This window comes from Mastigoproctus giganteus, chromosome 8 (assembly GCF_048544385.1).
Source record: "Mastigoproctus giganteus isolate SK-2022 chromosome 8, ASM4854438v1, whole genome shotgun sequence".
In the NCBI taxonomy this organism is placed as follows: Eukaryota; Metazoa; Arthropoda; class Arachnida; order Uropygi; family Thelyphonidae; genus Mastigoproctus; species Mastigoproctus giganteus.
The window spans coordinates 218,993,831-219,011,178 of NC_143582.1; the positions used below are offsets into that span (position 1 = coordinate 218,993,831).

The 17,348-nt window shown below is 36.7% G+C and overlaps 1 protein-coding gene across 1 annotated transcript in view; it reads left to right on the forward strand.

Annotated features, from left to right (window-relative positions):
- The window catches only part of LOC150082303 (small ribosomal subunit protein eS7-like), a 42,535-nt gene that overhangs the window by 1,891 nt on the left and 23,296 nt on the right, over positions 1-17,348 (forward strand). The window contains exons 2-3 of the mRNA XM_090380126.1: positions 9,919-9,993; positions 13,486-13,581. Coding sequence (XP_090236252.1) covers positions 9,919-9,993; positions 13,486-13,581 — 171 coding nt within the window. The remainder of the gene's footprint in view (positions 1-9,918; positions 9,994-13,485; positions 13,582-17,348) is intronic.

Genomic DNA, 17,348 nt, shown 5'->3' on the forward strand with positions numbered 1-17,348 from the left:
AGGGATAATCGCCTCCTTTTTCCTACTAACAAAATTCCTGTATATCGTTGACAATGCCTCATGACCTGCTCTGGCAGGTCATGAGGCATTGTCAACCTGCTCTGGCAGGTCAAAACTTTATATCTGACTGTACAATTACTTCCAGATCTTTTTCATTTTCTACCACCCTAAGTGTAGTACCATACAGTTGGCATGTTTCTCTAGGGTTATTTCTATCCATATGCAGTACTTTGCATTTGTCAATGTTAAACTTCAGCTGCCACTTCTCAACCCATCTACCCAAATTTTCTAGATCCTGTTGCAGTAGTTAATGGCAGTGTGCAATACTGCCATTACTGTCATTGACAACCCTGCCAACCTTTGCATCATCTGCAAACTTCGACATTAAGCCTGATATACCTTCATCAATATCATTGATAAATATACAAAACAACAGTGGGCCCAACACCGAATCCTGGGGGACTCCACTAATAGCATTAGTCCCTGACCAAGGAGGCATTTTAGTGAGGGCTGCCAGATTTTTTGAAAAACAAACTTTAAAATTCTTATTTCAATATCAGTACTGTATATTGACTATTCTAATTCAAATATATTATATAGAAATACATTTGAAAAATATATTCACATAAAAATTTACATTATCATTTTTATTAGTATTGTTAATATAATGTAAGATTTATACAGTGCTCCCCCCCCACCAAAAAAAAAAGATAGTAATAAAATAAATAAATTTCATTTGTTCATTTTAATTCATTCCAATAATTTGTTCAGCCTTCCTTAAATTTATTCCAACAATTCATTACTCTTTAGCTGAATGTAAATGTTCATAAATCTGTTGTTTAACCATCCTTTTCCAGTTCAGTTTATGCCACCTCATGTGGTTCATCTCAGAAAGAATAGACATTCATCAGCATTTAGTTTACTTAGCCCTTTTAAGCCTTATACACTTAAATTAGGTCACACCACAGATGACCATTTTATAGAGACTGCAGTTTACCAAACCAAGTCTTTCGTGGTAAAAATATTCTTTTGTGCCCCCAACTAATTTTGTTTCTAACAGATGTGTATCCTTCCAAAAATGAGGTTTCCATACCTGTATCCAGTTTTCCCGATGTCTTATACAATGGGATAACCACCTTGTCCCTGTTGGCAAACTTCATGTTTATCATTGGCAGAACTTCATGAACTGTTCTAGCAGCTTGTTTGCACTGTAGGGAGAATTTCATGTCAGACTATGTAGTTACTCCTAGATCTTTTTCATATTTCACTCCTCTGAGTTTAGTACCATCAAAATGGTATATTATTCTGAAATTACTGTTTCCCAAATGCAGACCCTGACATTTATCAGGTTCTGCATTGTTCATCTGCCTAATTTATATAAATTCTCTTGAAGTAACATACCATGATTACTATCATTAACCACTGTGCCTACCTTTGCATCATCAGCAAACTTGGATATCAAGATTGAAATATCTGCGGCAACATGTTTGATCTAGTAATTTCAAGTGAGTGGGAAGTGAGATGAATGACCTTGAGCTGACTGATGTTTTTCCCTATTTGAGTCATGCAGCTGACAAACTATGACTAGTTATGAGCTGGCAAAAACCTTGGTTTTGTGGAATTAAATCTGTGTTTATGTGAATCAGTAAGTGTTTTTGAGAAGATTAAGCATACATTTTTTGTAGCTGTGCTGTGCCCACACTAAATGTAAATGTTTTTTATTGCTCTTTACTCTGCTATTCTTCTGAAGTGATGTGAAATTGGTCACCAGATCATGCACGTACCATATGATCGGCCACATAGCTGTAATTTTTCAAGAGTAGTTCTTGCTATGTTGTGTTGTTTACTGAATAAGTTAATTATATATATAATATCGGTGTATATACCATGGGTTACCCATAAATTTGAACTGCTTATGTGTCAAATATATAGTATATATTCATGTATAGTGTCAAAGGCATTGTTTTAATTGTATCTCATATTGTGGGTGCCTTCACAAGATAGCTGGTATTGCACTACTTCAAATAAATAACGCTTCTCTAGTAGAGAAGACTACTGTTATTTATTTTCAGTGGATACCACCACCCAGACAATCGTTTCAAAGCTAATTGACTTTGTCATCAGTGTGTGGGCAGGTATCCTGGTAATGCAACATGCCATCACAGTTGCAAAGTTATTTCCACAATATGAGAGATGCCAAATGGTGTATAAATAATAATGTATTAGAAGATGAAATGCACAAGGCATAATTTCTTGTGGGTTTAGGTAATTAACTATACAATATCAGTGTAGATACACCATAGTTTACCCATAAATTTGAACTACGTACGTAGCGTCAAAGGCATAATTTTAATTTATCTCATATTGTGGGTGCCTTCACGAAATAGCTGGTATTGCACTACTTCAAATAAATAACACTTCTCTAGTAGAGAAGACTACTATAAGAGAACAATAAAAGAGAATTTCAAGGTTATGATGTAGGTAAAGATGTATAGCCTTGGAGAAATTGTAGCATGTCTGCCGGACTGCCTTGTCCTTTTTGTTTTTGCAGCCAGCAGGATTTAAGCTACATAGATAATGTAATGGTCTTAATTCCAACAATAGAACAAACTTTCTTTTGCAACAAGTTGCCCTAGCATTGCACTGTTTTCAAACAGATGGCCTCACAAAGAGGTTAATTTGCCATTTGTTTAAAAGATAGACAATACTATGGCAGCCTCTTTCTGCACCAACTGTCCCCTCATATAGTAAGTGGTCTAGAGACAGCACTGAGACAAAACTTTGATAGTATGAACCAGAGTTATAATGCTCAATATGTTCTACATCAATATCAATATTTGCAAAAGAATAAGAGAAGTTTACCTCTTATTCGTAGAACACTTCCGTATGATACTCTCTAGAAATTAAAACGAAAACAATTAAAAACAATCAGGAAGGGAAATTAAACAATTTTCCTTCCTGAAGCTTCAGGAAGGAAAATCGTTTTGCAATTTTTTTTGTTAAATTAATTTTTTACTTAATTTTTAATTGCATTAAATTGATTTCTAATTGTGTTCATTTGATTTTTAATTTTTTTTAATTATTTCTTACTGTAATGTATAGTTTTCATTTTAATTTCTGGAGAGTATCATACAGAAGTGTTCTGTGTATCATATTGAGGGAAACTTCTCTTATTCTTTTACAAATATTAATAGAACTTTGAAGGTCTGATTTCATATACTGCATGGTAGCTCACATCAAACAACTTCTTTACAACTGTTTTGTCTAAGTGCTTTACTAGAGACCACCTGTTATTTGATGATGGAGCAGTTCTAAAACAGGCTGTCATAGCAGTGCCCCAACTTTTAAACAAATGACCAATTAAACTTTTGGTAAAGCCGTTTGTTTGAAAGTAGTGCAATTGCAGGGAAACTAATTGCAAAGATATTCTAAATAAAATAAATTTTTTCTTTATACTCCAGATGACCACATACAATGGTGCTCAAAAAAATTGCATCGCTTTTGCAAAATTCACAGAATTTCTGTGAAATTTGGCAATATGTCATATGTTTTGTAATAAATGAATTATCTGTTTATACTCCGGGACGACCAAACAGTCAGGAGTTCACAAGATAGACAGAATACAAGAAACAGCACCGTATTCAGCAGTCACGGGGTTGAACCCCGGTCACTCAAGGCACGTGTACTTATGCACCCGCGTGCCTGACCACTAAGCTATGGCAACCTTAGCATCAATCTCTTGCATTATCCATCTCTAGCAAGCTATCTTAGATAATGTCATGTACCATATGTGATTGCATCACCCTTGTGGCAGCATAAATACAGTGCATATGCCATGAGCCTAGTGTTCTGTGCTATTGCAATGGCTAAGTTTTCTCAATTAACATCATGTAGGAAAAGCATTGCTTTTGCACTGAATACGGATGATTATATTCTATGCATGAAATAGTTAAAAGGATTCACCGTAATCAGTCAATGGTTGCACATTTATTATGAAAATTATCAGAAACTGGCAGTCTAAACAGAAAGAAAGGAAAAGGACATTCACGAATATCTTCGGCAGTGCAGAACAGATTTCTGTCCCATCTGTGTGCCCGAAACAGAGGATCTTCATTGATAGATCTCAAAACAGCATGGATAAAGGAGTAAAGGCAAGTACTGATACAGAACATATACACCTTTTTTCATCAGGATTATTAGCATGCATGCTCAAAAAGCATGCTTTATCGAAAGAAAAGTTCAAGATTGCTTATCACAAAATTTATGAAGAGAAAAAAAAAGCTCAGGGTAACTCAGGAATTTTTTTTGGCTGGTGTAGCCTAAGCCTCCGGCTTCCTTGCACCATATGGCTAATAATAATAATAAATAGCCACTTTTGATGTAAAAAATGAAAGCTCATCATCTAAAGTGGGCAAAAGAGCTTGCTAGCAAAAGTGTCTAAGGATTAGTGAAAATATGTTATTTTCTCTGAATTAAAATTCAACCTGCATGGTTCAGACACCCAGCAGACTGTTAGATGGAGAGAAGAATTTCATCCTGACTTATCTTTTCTGCAGAAAAACATTCTGCATCTCAAATGATATGGGTCTATATTTCATATAAAGTAGTTGGTCATCTTGAATTTGTGAAGGGTGTGAATGCTGAGGTTGTACAAGGACATTCTTGAGACAAAATTACTTCCCACAATTAGAGATCAATACAGGCATGTTGCCAATTGCATTTTTCAGGATGAGTCTGCTGCATGTCAGAGCTAAGACTGTAAGTACTACTTCATAAAAGCAATAGTTTTAAATTTAGGAAATGTGGCATTCTTTGCTTAAATAAATTTAATTTTTTTGCTGTCTTTGCTGCTCACAGGTACAAAAATAGTTGAAGGATAAATCAGTTCACACAGTAACATGGCCTGGGAACAGTGCACCTCACTCCAGTTGAAAATTGATGAACCAAAATGGGTATTTGAGTAATGCAAAAGAAACCAAAAACACAGACAACTGCAGGAGACATTAATCCATGTTTGCTGCCATGAGATTTCCCAGGAATACATTCAGAACCTTATCTAGTTGATGCCATGACAGTGTGCAGCAGTCATCAAAGCAAGTGGTATAGGCCAAGGAATTAGTGTGTTTTTTGGTTATATAGCTGCCTATCATCCTAGTGTTTGCAAAGTAATGAAAAAAATCACTGATTTCATAGAATTTTGTTATTATATGAACCATAAGTAACATGCTGTTATTTTGGAAAAAAAATACTCATTTCATTGTATATTTACCCATAAGGAATAGAAGTTATTTTTTTCTGTAGTTGATAGTTTCATATGGTTATTGTTATTATGTTCTTTCGGTTATTTCTAAAAGATAGCTACCAGTATAAGAACAAACAACTTAAAAAAAAATGAGGTGGTACAATTTTTTTGAGTGCCGTTGTAGGTCAGAAGAGTTATGATATGAGAATTGAGACTACTGCATTATCTATGCAGTTGAAATGGTCAATAAAAAGTTATTGTTTTTTGCATGGATTCTCAAAGGCAAATGCGATCATTGATTTTTTATCGTAAAATGTGCCTGATTTTAAACAATTTTATATTGTAAAGTGCCAGAGTTTACTTTATCAACTTTTAAATTAATAATAAATAAAAAAAAAATGGCAAAATGTGTGCTGCAAAAGTAGCCATACAGGTTAGTGCATTGCATCAAGTCTGTATGTAGTAAGTCAGCCAAAGTTGATTACATGGCATTGTTTTATTTACATCTTATATTAGCATTAGTAGAGGCATTTGATGCAAGAAAGCAAGCTTATGCAGCATCAGCCAAAAAAAAAAAAATAATAAAATAAAATAAACCACTTCCACTTCACCCCTCTGTTCGTTCAAAATACCTGTCCAGCTGAGCCTTAAACTTATTTAGGCTATCAACCTCCACCACAAGGGATGGAAGTCTGTTCCACCAACCAACCACCCGCTGGCTAAAGGCAAATTTCCGCACGTCTATCCTACATCTGTCTTTCCTTAATTTGAATTTATGCCCTCTCAGGTGATTTTTCTGAGCTAGAGGTAGAATCCCATCAGCATTGAGCATGCTTAAACCATTCAAGGCTTTATACACCTCTATCAGATCACCTCGCTGGTGCCTAGTCTCCAGACACTGTAATTTGCAAAACTTAAGCCTTTCTTCGTAAGAGCACCCCTTTGTTCCATTCACTAATCTTGTTGCCCTTCTCTGTACTCGTTCCAGCAGCTCTACATCCTTCTTGAAATGAGGCCTCCAGACCTGTATACAGTACTCTAGGTGTGGCCTGACCATCGCCTTATACAATGGAATAATCACCTCCTTATCCCTGCTGGAAAAATTCCTGTATATCATTGACAATACTCCTTGAGCTACTCTTGCAGCCCGTCTGCACTGCTCAGAGAACTTCATATCTGCCTGCACAACCACCCCCAAGTCCCTTTCATTCTCTACCACTGTCAGTGTTGTACCACAGAGTTGATACGTTGCTCTGGGGTTGCTGTTTCCCATGTGTAGTACTTTACATTTGTCAATGTTAAACTTCATTTGCCACCTCTCAGCCCATCTGCTCAACCTTTCCAGATCCTGTTGCAGCAGCATAGTGTCAGTAGTGTCCTTGACAACCCTGCCAACCTTTGTATCGTCTGCAAACTTGGACATTAAGCCCGATATACCATCATCAATATCATTTATAAATACAGAAAACAACAATGGACCCAACACTGAGCCCTGAGGGACTCCACTAATAACATCAGTCCACGATGAGCAGTGTCCATTGATTACCACTCTCTGTCTTCTCCCCCTCAACCACCCGTTTATCCATAGCAGCAATTTGTCTCCAATGTCACACTGCTCCAATTTGTGTAGCAGTCTTCCATGTGCAACAGTATCAAAAGCCTTTCTAAGATCCAAGTATATAATATCAAAGTTATTCCTTGCATCCAGTTCTTTTGTGACTGCATCATAGTATCCAATCAAATTGGTCAGGCAAGACTTCCCCTTAACAAAACCATGCTGTGTCTGAGCTATAACTGAAGTCTTGTCTAAATGATCCTGCAGTGCTTCTTTAACCAGTGCCTCCATTAATTTTCCTGGAACAGAAGTTAAGCTCACAGGTCTATAATTACTTGTGTCAGCCTTTGATCCTCCTTTGTGAATTGGGGTCACATTTGCACATTTCCAGTCTATGGGTACCTCCCCTGAGTCCAAGGAAGCTCTCATAATTATGGCTAAGGGTTTGCTTACTTCCTTTGCTGCCTCCTTTAGTATAACTGGATAGATCCCATCCACCCCGGGTGCCTTTCTTGTGTTTATCTTCAACAGTTTCTCCTCCACTTTACTCCCAGTTATTTCAAGATTCTGTAGCTTACTGCTAGAGTTGAATACACCTCTGGCATTCCCCTCGCTGAATAACTCCTCATGTGTGAATGTCGATGCAAAATATTCATTTAGTTTGTTAGCTACCTGAGCAGGATCATCAACAGTTGACCCATCAATATCAAGTGGACCAATCTGATTCATCCCCTTCCTTCTAGAGTTTACATAAGTAAAGAACTCTTTGCTGTTTTTCTTTGCATCCCTTGCCAAGGATTTCTCGTAATCTGCCTTTGCCTGCCTAACCTCCTTTGTAACTTGGTTGCATATCAACTTGTATCTATCATAGGCTTCTGTGTCATGTGTTAATTTGTATGTATCCCATGCATTTTTCTTCTCTGCCATATGCCTCATCAGTTCATCTGACATCCATTTTGGCCTAAACCTTGAACAATATTTCTTAGTTGGTATGTAAAGCCTAGTAGCTTCCAAGATAAGTTCTTTGAATGCTTCCCATTTTGAATTTGCTGTTGGTAACATCATCAGTTGGTCCCACTGTATAGAATTTAAATACTGTCTCAGTCCATCGTAGTCGCCTTTACGGAAGCAATAACCCTTCCCTTTACCCCTAATGGTAGTTACCTCTTTGAGTAAATCCCACTTCAGCACACTGTGATCACTGCCACCTAGTGGTTCATTTATCTGCAGATTCTTAATGCATGAAGAATCACTGCTGATAATCAAATCAAGAGTATTACTTCCTCTAGTTGCCTCCCGAACATGCTGATGTAGAAAACAATCATCCAATAAATCCACAAAAGCCCTGCTAGTGTGTGAGTAACCAGCCCCCAAAATCCAGTCAATATCTGGGAAATTAAAATCTCCCATTATAAGACACTCTGATTTACTGGCCCACTCTATTTCCCTGTACAGTTCCTTATTATACTCATCAGAGTCATTAGGCCTATAGCACACTCCTACTCTCAATTTTGATCTCCCAATGTTTATGTCACACCAAACTGACTCCACACTGCACTGTCCAGCGATGTCGACTGGCTTCACTGCCTTGGTTTTTATGTATTTCTTAACTAATAGCATAACACCTCCCCCCTTCCTATCCTGTCTGTCCTTTCTGTAGACGTTGTACTCCCCAAATTGCAGTTCCGCATCCCTTATATCTGTGTGACACCACGTCTCTGATATCCCAACAATATCTGCCTTCGATGTTTTGAGCAATACCTCAAATTCATCAAATTTATTTACTAAACTCCTAGCATTGGTGTACACGCAAGTATACCTGCACCTGTTTGTATTCTTAGCTACCCTAACACAACCCATGTGTTTACTTGTACCGCAATGGCTCCCAGCAGTCTCTGAAATACCATGCATCTTGTTTTTCAGGCTTCTGCTCATTCTAATAGAAGCAGTGCAAGAATCTCTTTCACCTCTGCCAGTGGCTACTGTCAATCTATTGGTCTTTGTCTCCCCCCATATTGTGTCTCAGTTTGTTCTCAGTTTGTCTCCATATTGTGAATACCTTCACGAATTGCCTGTTATACTTCAAATAAATAATGTTTCTCCAATAGACAAGACTATTGTTACTTATTCTCAGTGGATACTACCACCCAAATGGCCATTTCAGTGATATTTGGTACTTCATTGGAGGTGTTCTGTAGCCGAGTGAGCGGGAGTGCAGTATCACATGCTCTTTGTGTAGACTGGTGCTTCTGACTGCTAAATATGGTTGACCTGCCAACCTGCACTGGATAAGCATGGTAGATTATGGTCCATTTCTCTAAACATGAATCATTGAGGAGGCTTCCATCCTGCAGTGGTTTGATGATGGCTGCAGATTTGGTGGGTGGGTGGGTTATGTGGTGGTATAATGATTGACAGCTCAGTTGTGAAAATAACTCCATGATATGAGATGCCAAATGGTGTATAGTAGTTCAAAGCTCAATAAAAATTTAGGGCTATAAGCCTCAGTTAGTGCACTGCATCAAATCTGACTTGATGTAGTGCACTAACTTGTAATATGAGATGTAAATAAAATGTTGTGTAATCAACTTCGGTTGACTTAGCTATATACATATTGATGCAATGCACTAACTTGTATGTCTTGTAAGTTTTCCATAATCTGAGGCTTTTAGCCCTAAATTTTTATTGAGTTTTAATCCTTATAGCTTAAATAAGGTAATGGTAAGTAGTTATAAGGTAAGCATATTTGTAAACATCTTTGTTTGTTTCACTGCTTGCCCCTGGCACCTCCGTAGCCAGGTGGGAAGGAGCAGCAGTGCATAGCACATGCTTCTTGATTAGACCGGGGTTCGAGCCCGTCACCACCAAATACGGAGGATGCGGAAAGATCAGGGCATGACCACTGCATATTCCTGGAGCAATATGGCCATAGTTGCTAATGCTCCTAAAAACCAAATAACCAACCAACTGCTTGCCCTAAATGATATCATCCCAAATGAATTAGTACCAAGATATCTTTCATGCTAGTCTTAGTGCATATGCCCTTTAATTTCACTGTAATGAAAAATTAATCTAATTTTTCATTAATCTACAACTGTCAAAAATTTATCTATTATTTTAGATGTATTCAGCAAGTACAAAGATCGTGAAACGGCAGGGAGAAAAGACAGATGAATTTGAATTGTCTATTGCACAGGTAAGTTTTTAGTATTATATAGTAATGCTTATGAAATTCCATCAAATACAAATTTAAAGTAGTCCTTTTTTAGTAATTTTAAAAACAAATGCTGTTTCATAAGCAACCTTTTGGATTACTATTGCAGCTATTATTCAAATATTATGTGAGAGGAAAGTGATATAACAATAACTGATCAATATCATATAATAGTAAACCCCATAAACTGAGTAACATTGTCTTAGTTCTTAGTGAGTTTAGTGTCTGCACAAACTTTTATTCACCTTTTTGTTTCTTTGTGTTGCACACAATAGAACTAAATTCCTTTTTTGCAAGCTCTTTAGTTAAAGTGCCTTTTTTAAGATTTTATAATAATTTGACTTTTTTTTTTTTTTGACATTTTCAGTTAGGAGTTATGCTAACATTTCCAAATACTGCTATATGTGGAATTTTTAATGATTTCAAAATAAAATTTAAAAGTATTAATAACAGTGTGGGTGATGATGTATGCATTACCCGACTGAATACTGTTTGCTGTATTCAGGCTACTATACTGAGTGAACAGAACAGTGACACTCAGTGCAGTGTGGGATTTGGAGAATAATTTCCACACCAGGCACTGACAAATTTGTTTTAAGACTCAGTCTTCTGGAATAGCCATTATACAGTAAACTGCTCCTTTCATCGTGTGATGAGGTGAAAATATCGGCTTACCTTGCTTGTTAGCATCAACTTTTCAAAGCTAATATCAGTTTTGTTGCTATGATAATGGACAATCTGTCGATGATTAAACTGCAGAAATGAAAAGGTTTGAAATTTATTTACATGATTAGCTTTTAACTATATATTAACTGTAAATGGTAAATTATTTAATACCGCCATACTGAAGCAACAGAAGTTGGCAAAACACAAGATGATAAATTACCAGGTTATTCCCCTAGCTATGCCCACCTGGCTGCATGCAAAGCTTCATAAGATAAACAATGTAATGTTTTTGTGAATGAACAATCTTTAAATGTTTATTTTTTTTTTTCCTGATTAAATAAAAATGGATAGTTTGCTGTATTGATGTTGAATAAGAAACATTAAAACTGAAGTTATGTAGTGAAATGCTCCATGTAACTTCAATTCAGTCAGTAGTTGAGTGTCTGTATTAAGAGTCCATAGAAAGATGTACTAATTCTTCGCACAGGTTGGACCACTTCAGTCATAACGATTACTTCAGTTGGGCTTAAGGCAGTTTGGTGTATGACAATTCAGTGTATCAAATAGAGATGAGAAAGTATGAAAGTTTTGGTTTAAGTGAAACCAAAAGAAGCTGTGGTCAACTTAGAAAGGAAGAATTCTTTTTTGGTTCAATCAATTCGGCTAGCACAGTTGCAGGTGCTGCACAAGCATGGGGGAAATTTCCCCAATTTACGCAGCGTTCTGCAGAATGCAACCCTTGCGTAAGTCGGGGAGTTCCTGTATGTATATATATATATATTTTTTATCTGTTTATTTTGTGTAAAAGCATTCGAGCAGATACTATTCTATTAACATGGAGTGGTTGATGGTAGTAGGAGTTGGAAAACATTTGTTGATGGAGCTTCTAGAAGTATATAACAAAAAAGTAAACGAACAAGATGAATTCTAATAGGCAGGCTTGCAAGTGAACATGCACCTATTAACTCCAACATGATTGTCTATCCATATTGTAACATCTTCAAATGTGTTTTTTTTTTTTAACATATCTAACACAGTTGAAGTTTGATGTTTGAATAGCATGCATTGATTAAGGTCTGAGAAAGCAGAAGAAACTTATTGACAGAGAAACCAGAAAAAAGGAAAGTAAATGAAGATCATTGGTTTTTTTTTTGGTTTTTTTTGGTTTTTTTTTGAAAGGCTGTCAAGGGCTATTCTGCTTTAGAAGAATGGGTTGTCTGATAATTGGGAAGCCAGAAATTTGTTGATATAGATACCAGAAAAAAAGGTTAGCAGTGACATTTTTCTGAAAACGAATAAGGAACATGATTCTTCCGTACAATAAACAATAAAAGTAGATAAGTAAACAGCAAATGGATGCTGGTTTAGTTGACATACATGTTTGGATGCAAAATCATTAGTGCTGCTGGAAATAACTGTAGCAGAGCATGAAGAATGTTAAAATGGACCAATCACTGAGTAAGCGATATCAAGCCAATATATATTCTTTTCATTTTTCTTTATTTTCTCCATTTCTGCATTCCTTCTAAGTGAGACAAAAGTTTCTTTTGGTTTCCTAGAACCTTTACTTCATTGATCTTCATGATTTATGGTCCCTATATGATGCACTGAATGATGTTAATCCCAGTCATAAACAAAGAACTTGCAGTTAGTTTATATCCTTGGCCTTATGGGAAGTGGTATTAATTGGCTGTCTGTTAAATTAGGCTGGTGTTAAGTTGAAAGTGGTGAGTTTTCAAATCTTTAATAACCAAGATGGTCATCCTGTGACATGAAAGACCAACTTTTTTTTCAATTTAAAATTGATAAAAATGATAAAATTGCATGTATATGTTTGTTGCGTGAGCATCAGGCTGTTCACATAAATGTAACTTGAGTTTTGTGCAGTTTCATTTTTGCTGGATTTGAATATGTTTACTTTTCTGTATCTCTTGAATATGCATATTTTGCATTTAGATACTCTGTACGTTCTATAAAATTCATACCTACCCAAGGAGCCTAGGGTAGGTATGAATTTTATAGAACTTTCAGGATAGGGTACTTGGTGTTATTTTAGCACATGTTGGAGCTTTTCTGCCAGAGATGTTTTTACAAGTGGAAGTTGTGCATGTGCATGCAGAGTATTCTCAAGGATCTTAAATCATTATTGCTACATGCAATAATTTTTGATAAAAAGTGAGCTAGCACTTTCTGTTGTTCCAAGATCATGATCTTAAACTTTTGGCTTAGTAGTGTGATACTGACAGTAAATTTTTTCCCCTGCTCTTAAACATATTCCATGATCTGTTGTGTAATTGGAGAGATATATATATCTCAGCTACAAAATATAATAAGGAGGTGAAGTCTTATTTCATAGTAATGTCACTTTCAAAAAGTGACAGACCCAGAATTCTCATTGGTTCTCATAAATGATTTGGATTGGTGTAATTTTTGCAATCATTTCTTCTCTCCTCCTTACATTAATTTTACTTGCAACTAGGCATTTAGTCTTACCACAATGTGGCATATGTAGAAGTTAGGAGGTGGGCAGCAACATGAAGCCAAATTTTTGGTGAAACAAGGTTCAAAACTGGCTGAAATCCCCCCCCAAAGCCTTTTCAGTTCAGAAATGATGAACTGCTGAAAGCATAGACATATGAGCAGTGCATTGCATTCAAGTTCCCTGAGGTTTGTAGATGTTTTTCCAGTGGTGTTACGGCTGCCTGCATAAGCAAGAATAGATTGAAGTGTGTGTGTTTGCTTCTGTTATTGCTCTGATTTGCTTTTATTGTTAAATACCATATATTTAATATTAAACTTTTTATATAGGCTCTCTGGGAGCTGGAGATGAACAGTGATCTGAAGGCTCAGCTTAGAGAATTACACATAACTAGTGCAAAAAATATTGATGTAAATGGCAAGAAGGTATGAAATTTTTCATTTCTGTATATGTCAGTTTTATATACATTTTGATAAATATCATTATGAATAAATTACTTTTTTGCACATTAAAAGTGTGCCTTTTTATAGTTATCTGAGAAAATTTAGAAGGGAAATATATTAATACATCCCCATCTTTTAAGGACAGAAGTTCCATATTTTTGTTGACATGTAGGTGGGGTAAATTGAAGTTTAACTAGCAGACTATTCACTTTTGTGGTGATGTAGTTTACTTGTTAAGCAACAGTACCACAACCATCATTCTATCAAGATATGTAGTGGTATATATTCCTCTCTAATTGCATTGTAGTAAATCTACTATTTAGGAACATATATTTAAATATTTGCATTTAATGAAACTTGAAATTACCAAACAAGACTATAGAAAACTAAAAAAATTAATTTATTCAGGAGAGGGAATTCCCATTAAGGAAATGAGAAAGGGATTAATCAAATGGGGAATCACAGGTTTGACAGGAATAATTATCTAAGTTCCTAAATGTTGGATTTGGAGGAATATTGTTACATTTTCACTACCACTAAAATGCTCCAATTTAAAACTTGTAAATTTCAAGTAAAAGCTTCTGGCTTTTGAAAGCTATAAAATATTACTGTATGTGAGTTGGAAAAACCCTTATATGTGTGAATAACATAATAAAAGTTTGCAGCAAAACACATAACTCTCATATTATAAAACAAGTCTGTAAATTGCCTTGGCCCTATACATACATCAAATGAAAAACATTGCTCCTTGAGGAAAAGCATGTTGTTTATTTGAAATCAGTGTCATTACCCAGGTGGCTGTTTCATATGTTCTTTGTTATACACAACAGGAAACTTGTTTCTTTTGCAAACTTTTGTTTACAGTAATGTTTTGCATCCCTTGTATGCCTGAAGATTTTGTACTAAATTTACTTGAGTTTTTAGCGTCTTTCATATGTGGAAATATTTCATCAAGGGATCATCAGATATTTCACTTACCATGTCTCGTTACCCACTGAGGAAGTGCCAGTAAATGCCAAAATAGCTGTCTGGGTAATGGCATACATTTTAAATAAATACTTATGTTGTATAAGTATATAAATATATACTTACCTTAAGGACCATTGCTAGCAAAAGTGTGGAACTGAGGCATCTCTTACTTTGCCATATAGCGCCTCTGTAGCCAGGTGGGAAGGAGCAGCAGTGCATTACACACGCTTTTTGATTAGATCAGGGTTCGAGCCCGTCACCACCAAATACGGAGGATGCGGAAAGGTCAGTGAATGACCACCGCATATCCCGGAGCAATATGGCCTTAGTTGCTAATGCTCCTAAAAACCAAATAACAAACAACAAACAAACTTTGCCATATGAGATTGTTGCACTTCATAACAAACTTAGCACGATGTACACAAATTAGGCTTTTGCTAGTTCACATGCAGTAAAATTTTCCACTTTAAAATAGGAGGCTCTGATTCACACAAGCTGGAAGTTTTGTAACTGATGATAGCATTGAAGAAATCATTTACTATCTCTTTTCAAAGAAATGGCTTAAATGATTGTTTTAATGTAATAAATTTTAAATTGTATACTGTAAGAGTGACACCTTTATTCAAAAACTAATCTAGATCAGCAAAAAGACTGAATTTTTGCTTCTGTGATGAATGTTAATGATCCAACGCTTACTTTATATGTGGGGAAGAAACCATTCTGAGAAGCATTTTGTGTATGGCAAGTTTATTTTATAAAATTGTATTCAGTACAGCAGTCATTTATTTAGTATGCAAAAAGAAAAAAAGTGGAAACCTATAATTTGGCAGGGAGAGAAGAATAAACTAAAGTAATTGACAATTACTTTAGTTTTTGTTTTGCATCAGCCTCCTTTCCATCATCGGAAAGGTCTTTATGAAGATCATCCAGTCAAGGCTGCAAAAACATCACGAGCAAACCAGTCGAGAAGAACAGGCAGGATTTAGACCCCGGCGAGGATGCTGTGATCAAATCTTTGCCATCCGTCAGCTGATGGAGGAGAGGATCCGGTGTGGACAGCGAACTGTCATTGTTTTCATCGACTTTAAGTCTGCTTTCGACTGTGTCCATCGGCCTGCCTTATGGAAACTACTAGAGGTCGAACATGTACCTCGAAAAGTCATCACACTCCTCCAAACTGCATACAACAGTTTAACCAGCCAGGTGTGCATCCAGAATGATTTATCTGAGGAATTTACCATCCAAACTGGAGTCTGCCAAGGGGATGTAGCCTTCCCATTGCTTTTCAACATCGTGGTCGACGCCATTATGAGGCAAGCATTCAGAAACAGACGGGGCATACAATATGACAAGGATCACTATGTGACTGACCTGATGTTTGCCGATGATAGTGCTATCTTTGCTGGTAACGACTGTGAAGCCACGGACATCCTCTACAGCATTGCCCGGCCATACGGTTTGAAGATCAATGCTGATAAGACAAAGGCCCTGACAACAGATGGGTCGCAAGCCACCATCTATCTCGAAGGCATCCAGATCGAGCAAGTGCAGGACTTTAAATACCTTGGGTCGCTGGTCCAGGAGAAGAAAGTTGCATCCACCATGGAAATCCACAGCAGAATTGGACAGGCGGCCACTGCGTTTGCCTCACTCAAATGGTGTCTGTGGAAGAGGACCAACATTTCCTCAAAGACTAAAATCGACCCTTCCGGACTTTGATCCTGCCCATTCTCCTTTACGGATCAGAAACATGGATTTGTCTCAAGCTAGATTTAAACAAACTTGAGGTGTTCCAAATGCGATGCCTGCGGCAGATTTTGGGCATCTCACTTTGTGACCGCATCACTAATGATACCATCCGCACCAGATGCCAACAGCAACCAACCATTGCCGACCAAATCCAGAAGTGAAGGCTTAGATGGTTTGGCCACATATGTAGAATGGGCACGAACAGAATACCATCCACACTCCTTTGGAGACAACGATCCACCCAATGGAGCATCCAACGGACTGTGTCTAGGAAAACGTGGGCCAAGCAAGTGTAAAATGACTTGAAGAGCCGACGTCTCGACCTTAACCAGGCCAAGACTGACGCCATGGATCATAAAGTATGGAAGAACATCACGGAGCAAGTCCGAAACCCTGCGGCACCTACAGCAGCATACTGGTTGCGTGGCCAACCGCCTCCCCCAGCTGCCAGCTAAGGACCAAGAAGAAGAAGAAGAAGAAGAATTGACAATTAAGCACAGGCTGGCATTGCATCTCTCATTGATGGAGAAGGGAGAGTTTCTGTTTTGTCGTTTTATTCTCTCAAGCAAAAGCGTCTTGTATATTTGGATGTGTAAATGGATCTTCAAGCAGAAAGAAACAAAAGGAACAGCTTTCAGCAAAGGATTCTGTTTAATACAGATTAAAAGTTTAAAAAAGAAAATGGTGGTACTGGTCTTAGCTATCTATATTTATGAAGATTTGGATTTTAATACTGCAATAACTGGTAACTGTAAAAAAAAAATCTTAAAAAGAAAAATCTGTTGAAGTATAGTGTTTCATATTGCACTGATTAGACTTTTTACATCAGAAGCTGCAGTGTTTTTTATGGTAATCCCAAGTATGAAGTTTAAACTTTTCATGTTTGGTAACATAGTAACAGTGTCTGAAATATCTGTAAAAGAGGCATGCAGCAAAAGCAGTGTGTAATAGGAAGTGAATTTGTAATGAGTAGCTATTAAATGACTTCTATCTTTTGAGTAGAATAGAAAAATTTGAGTGCAATTGGGTTT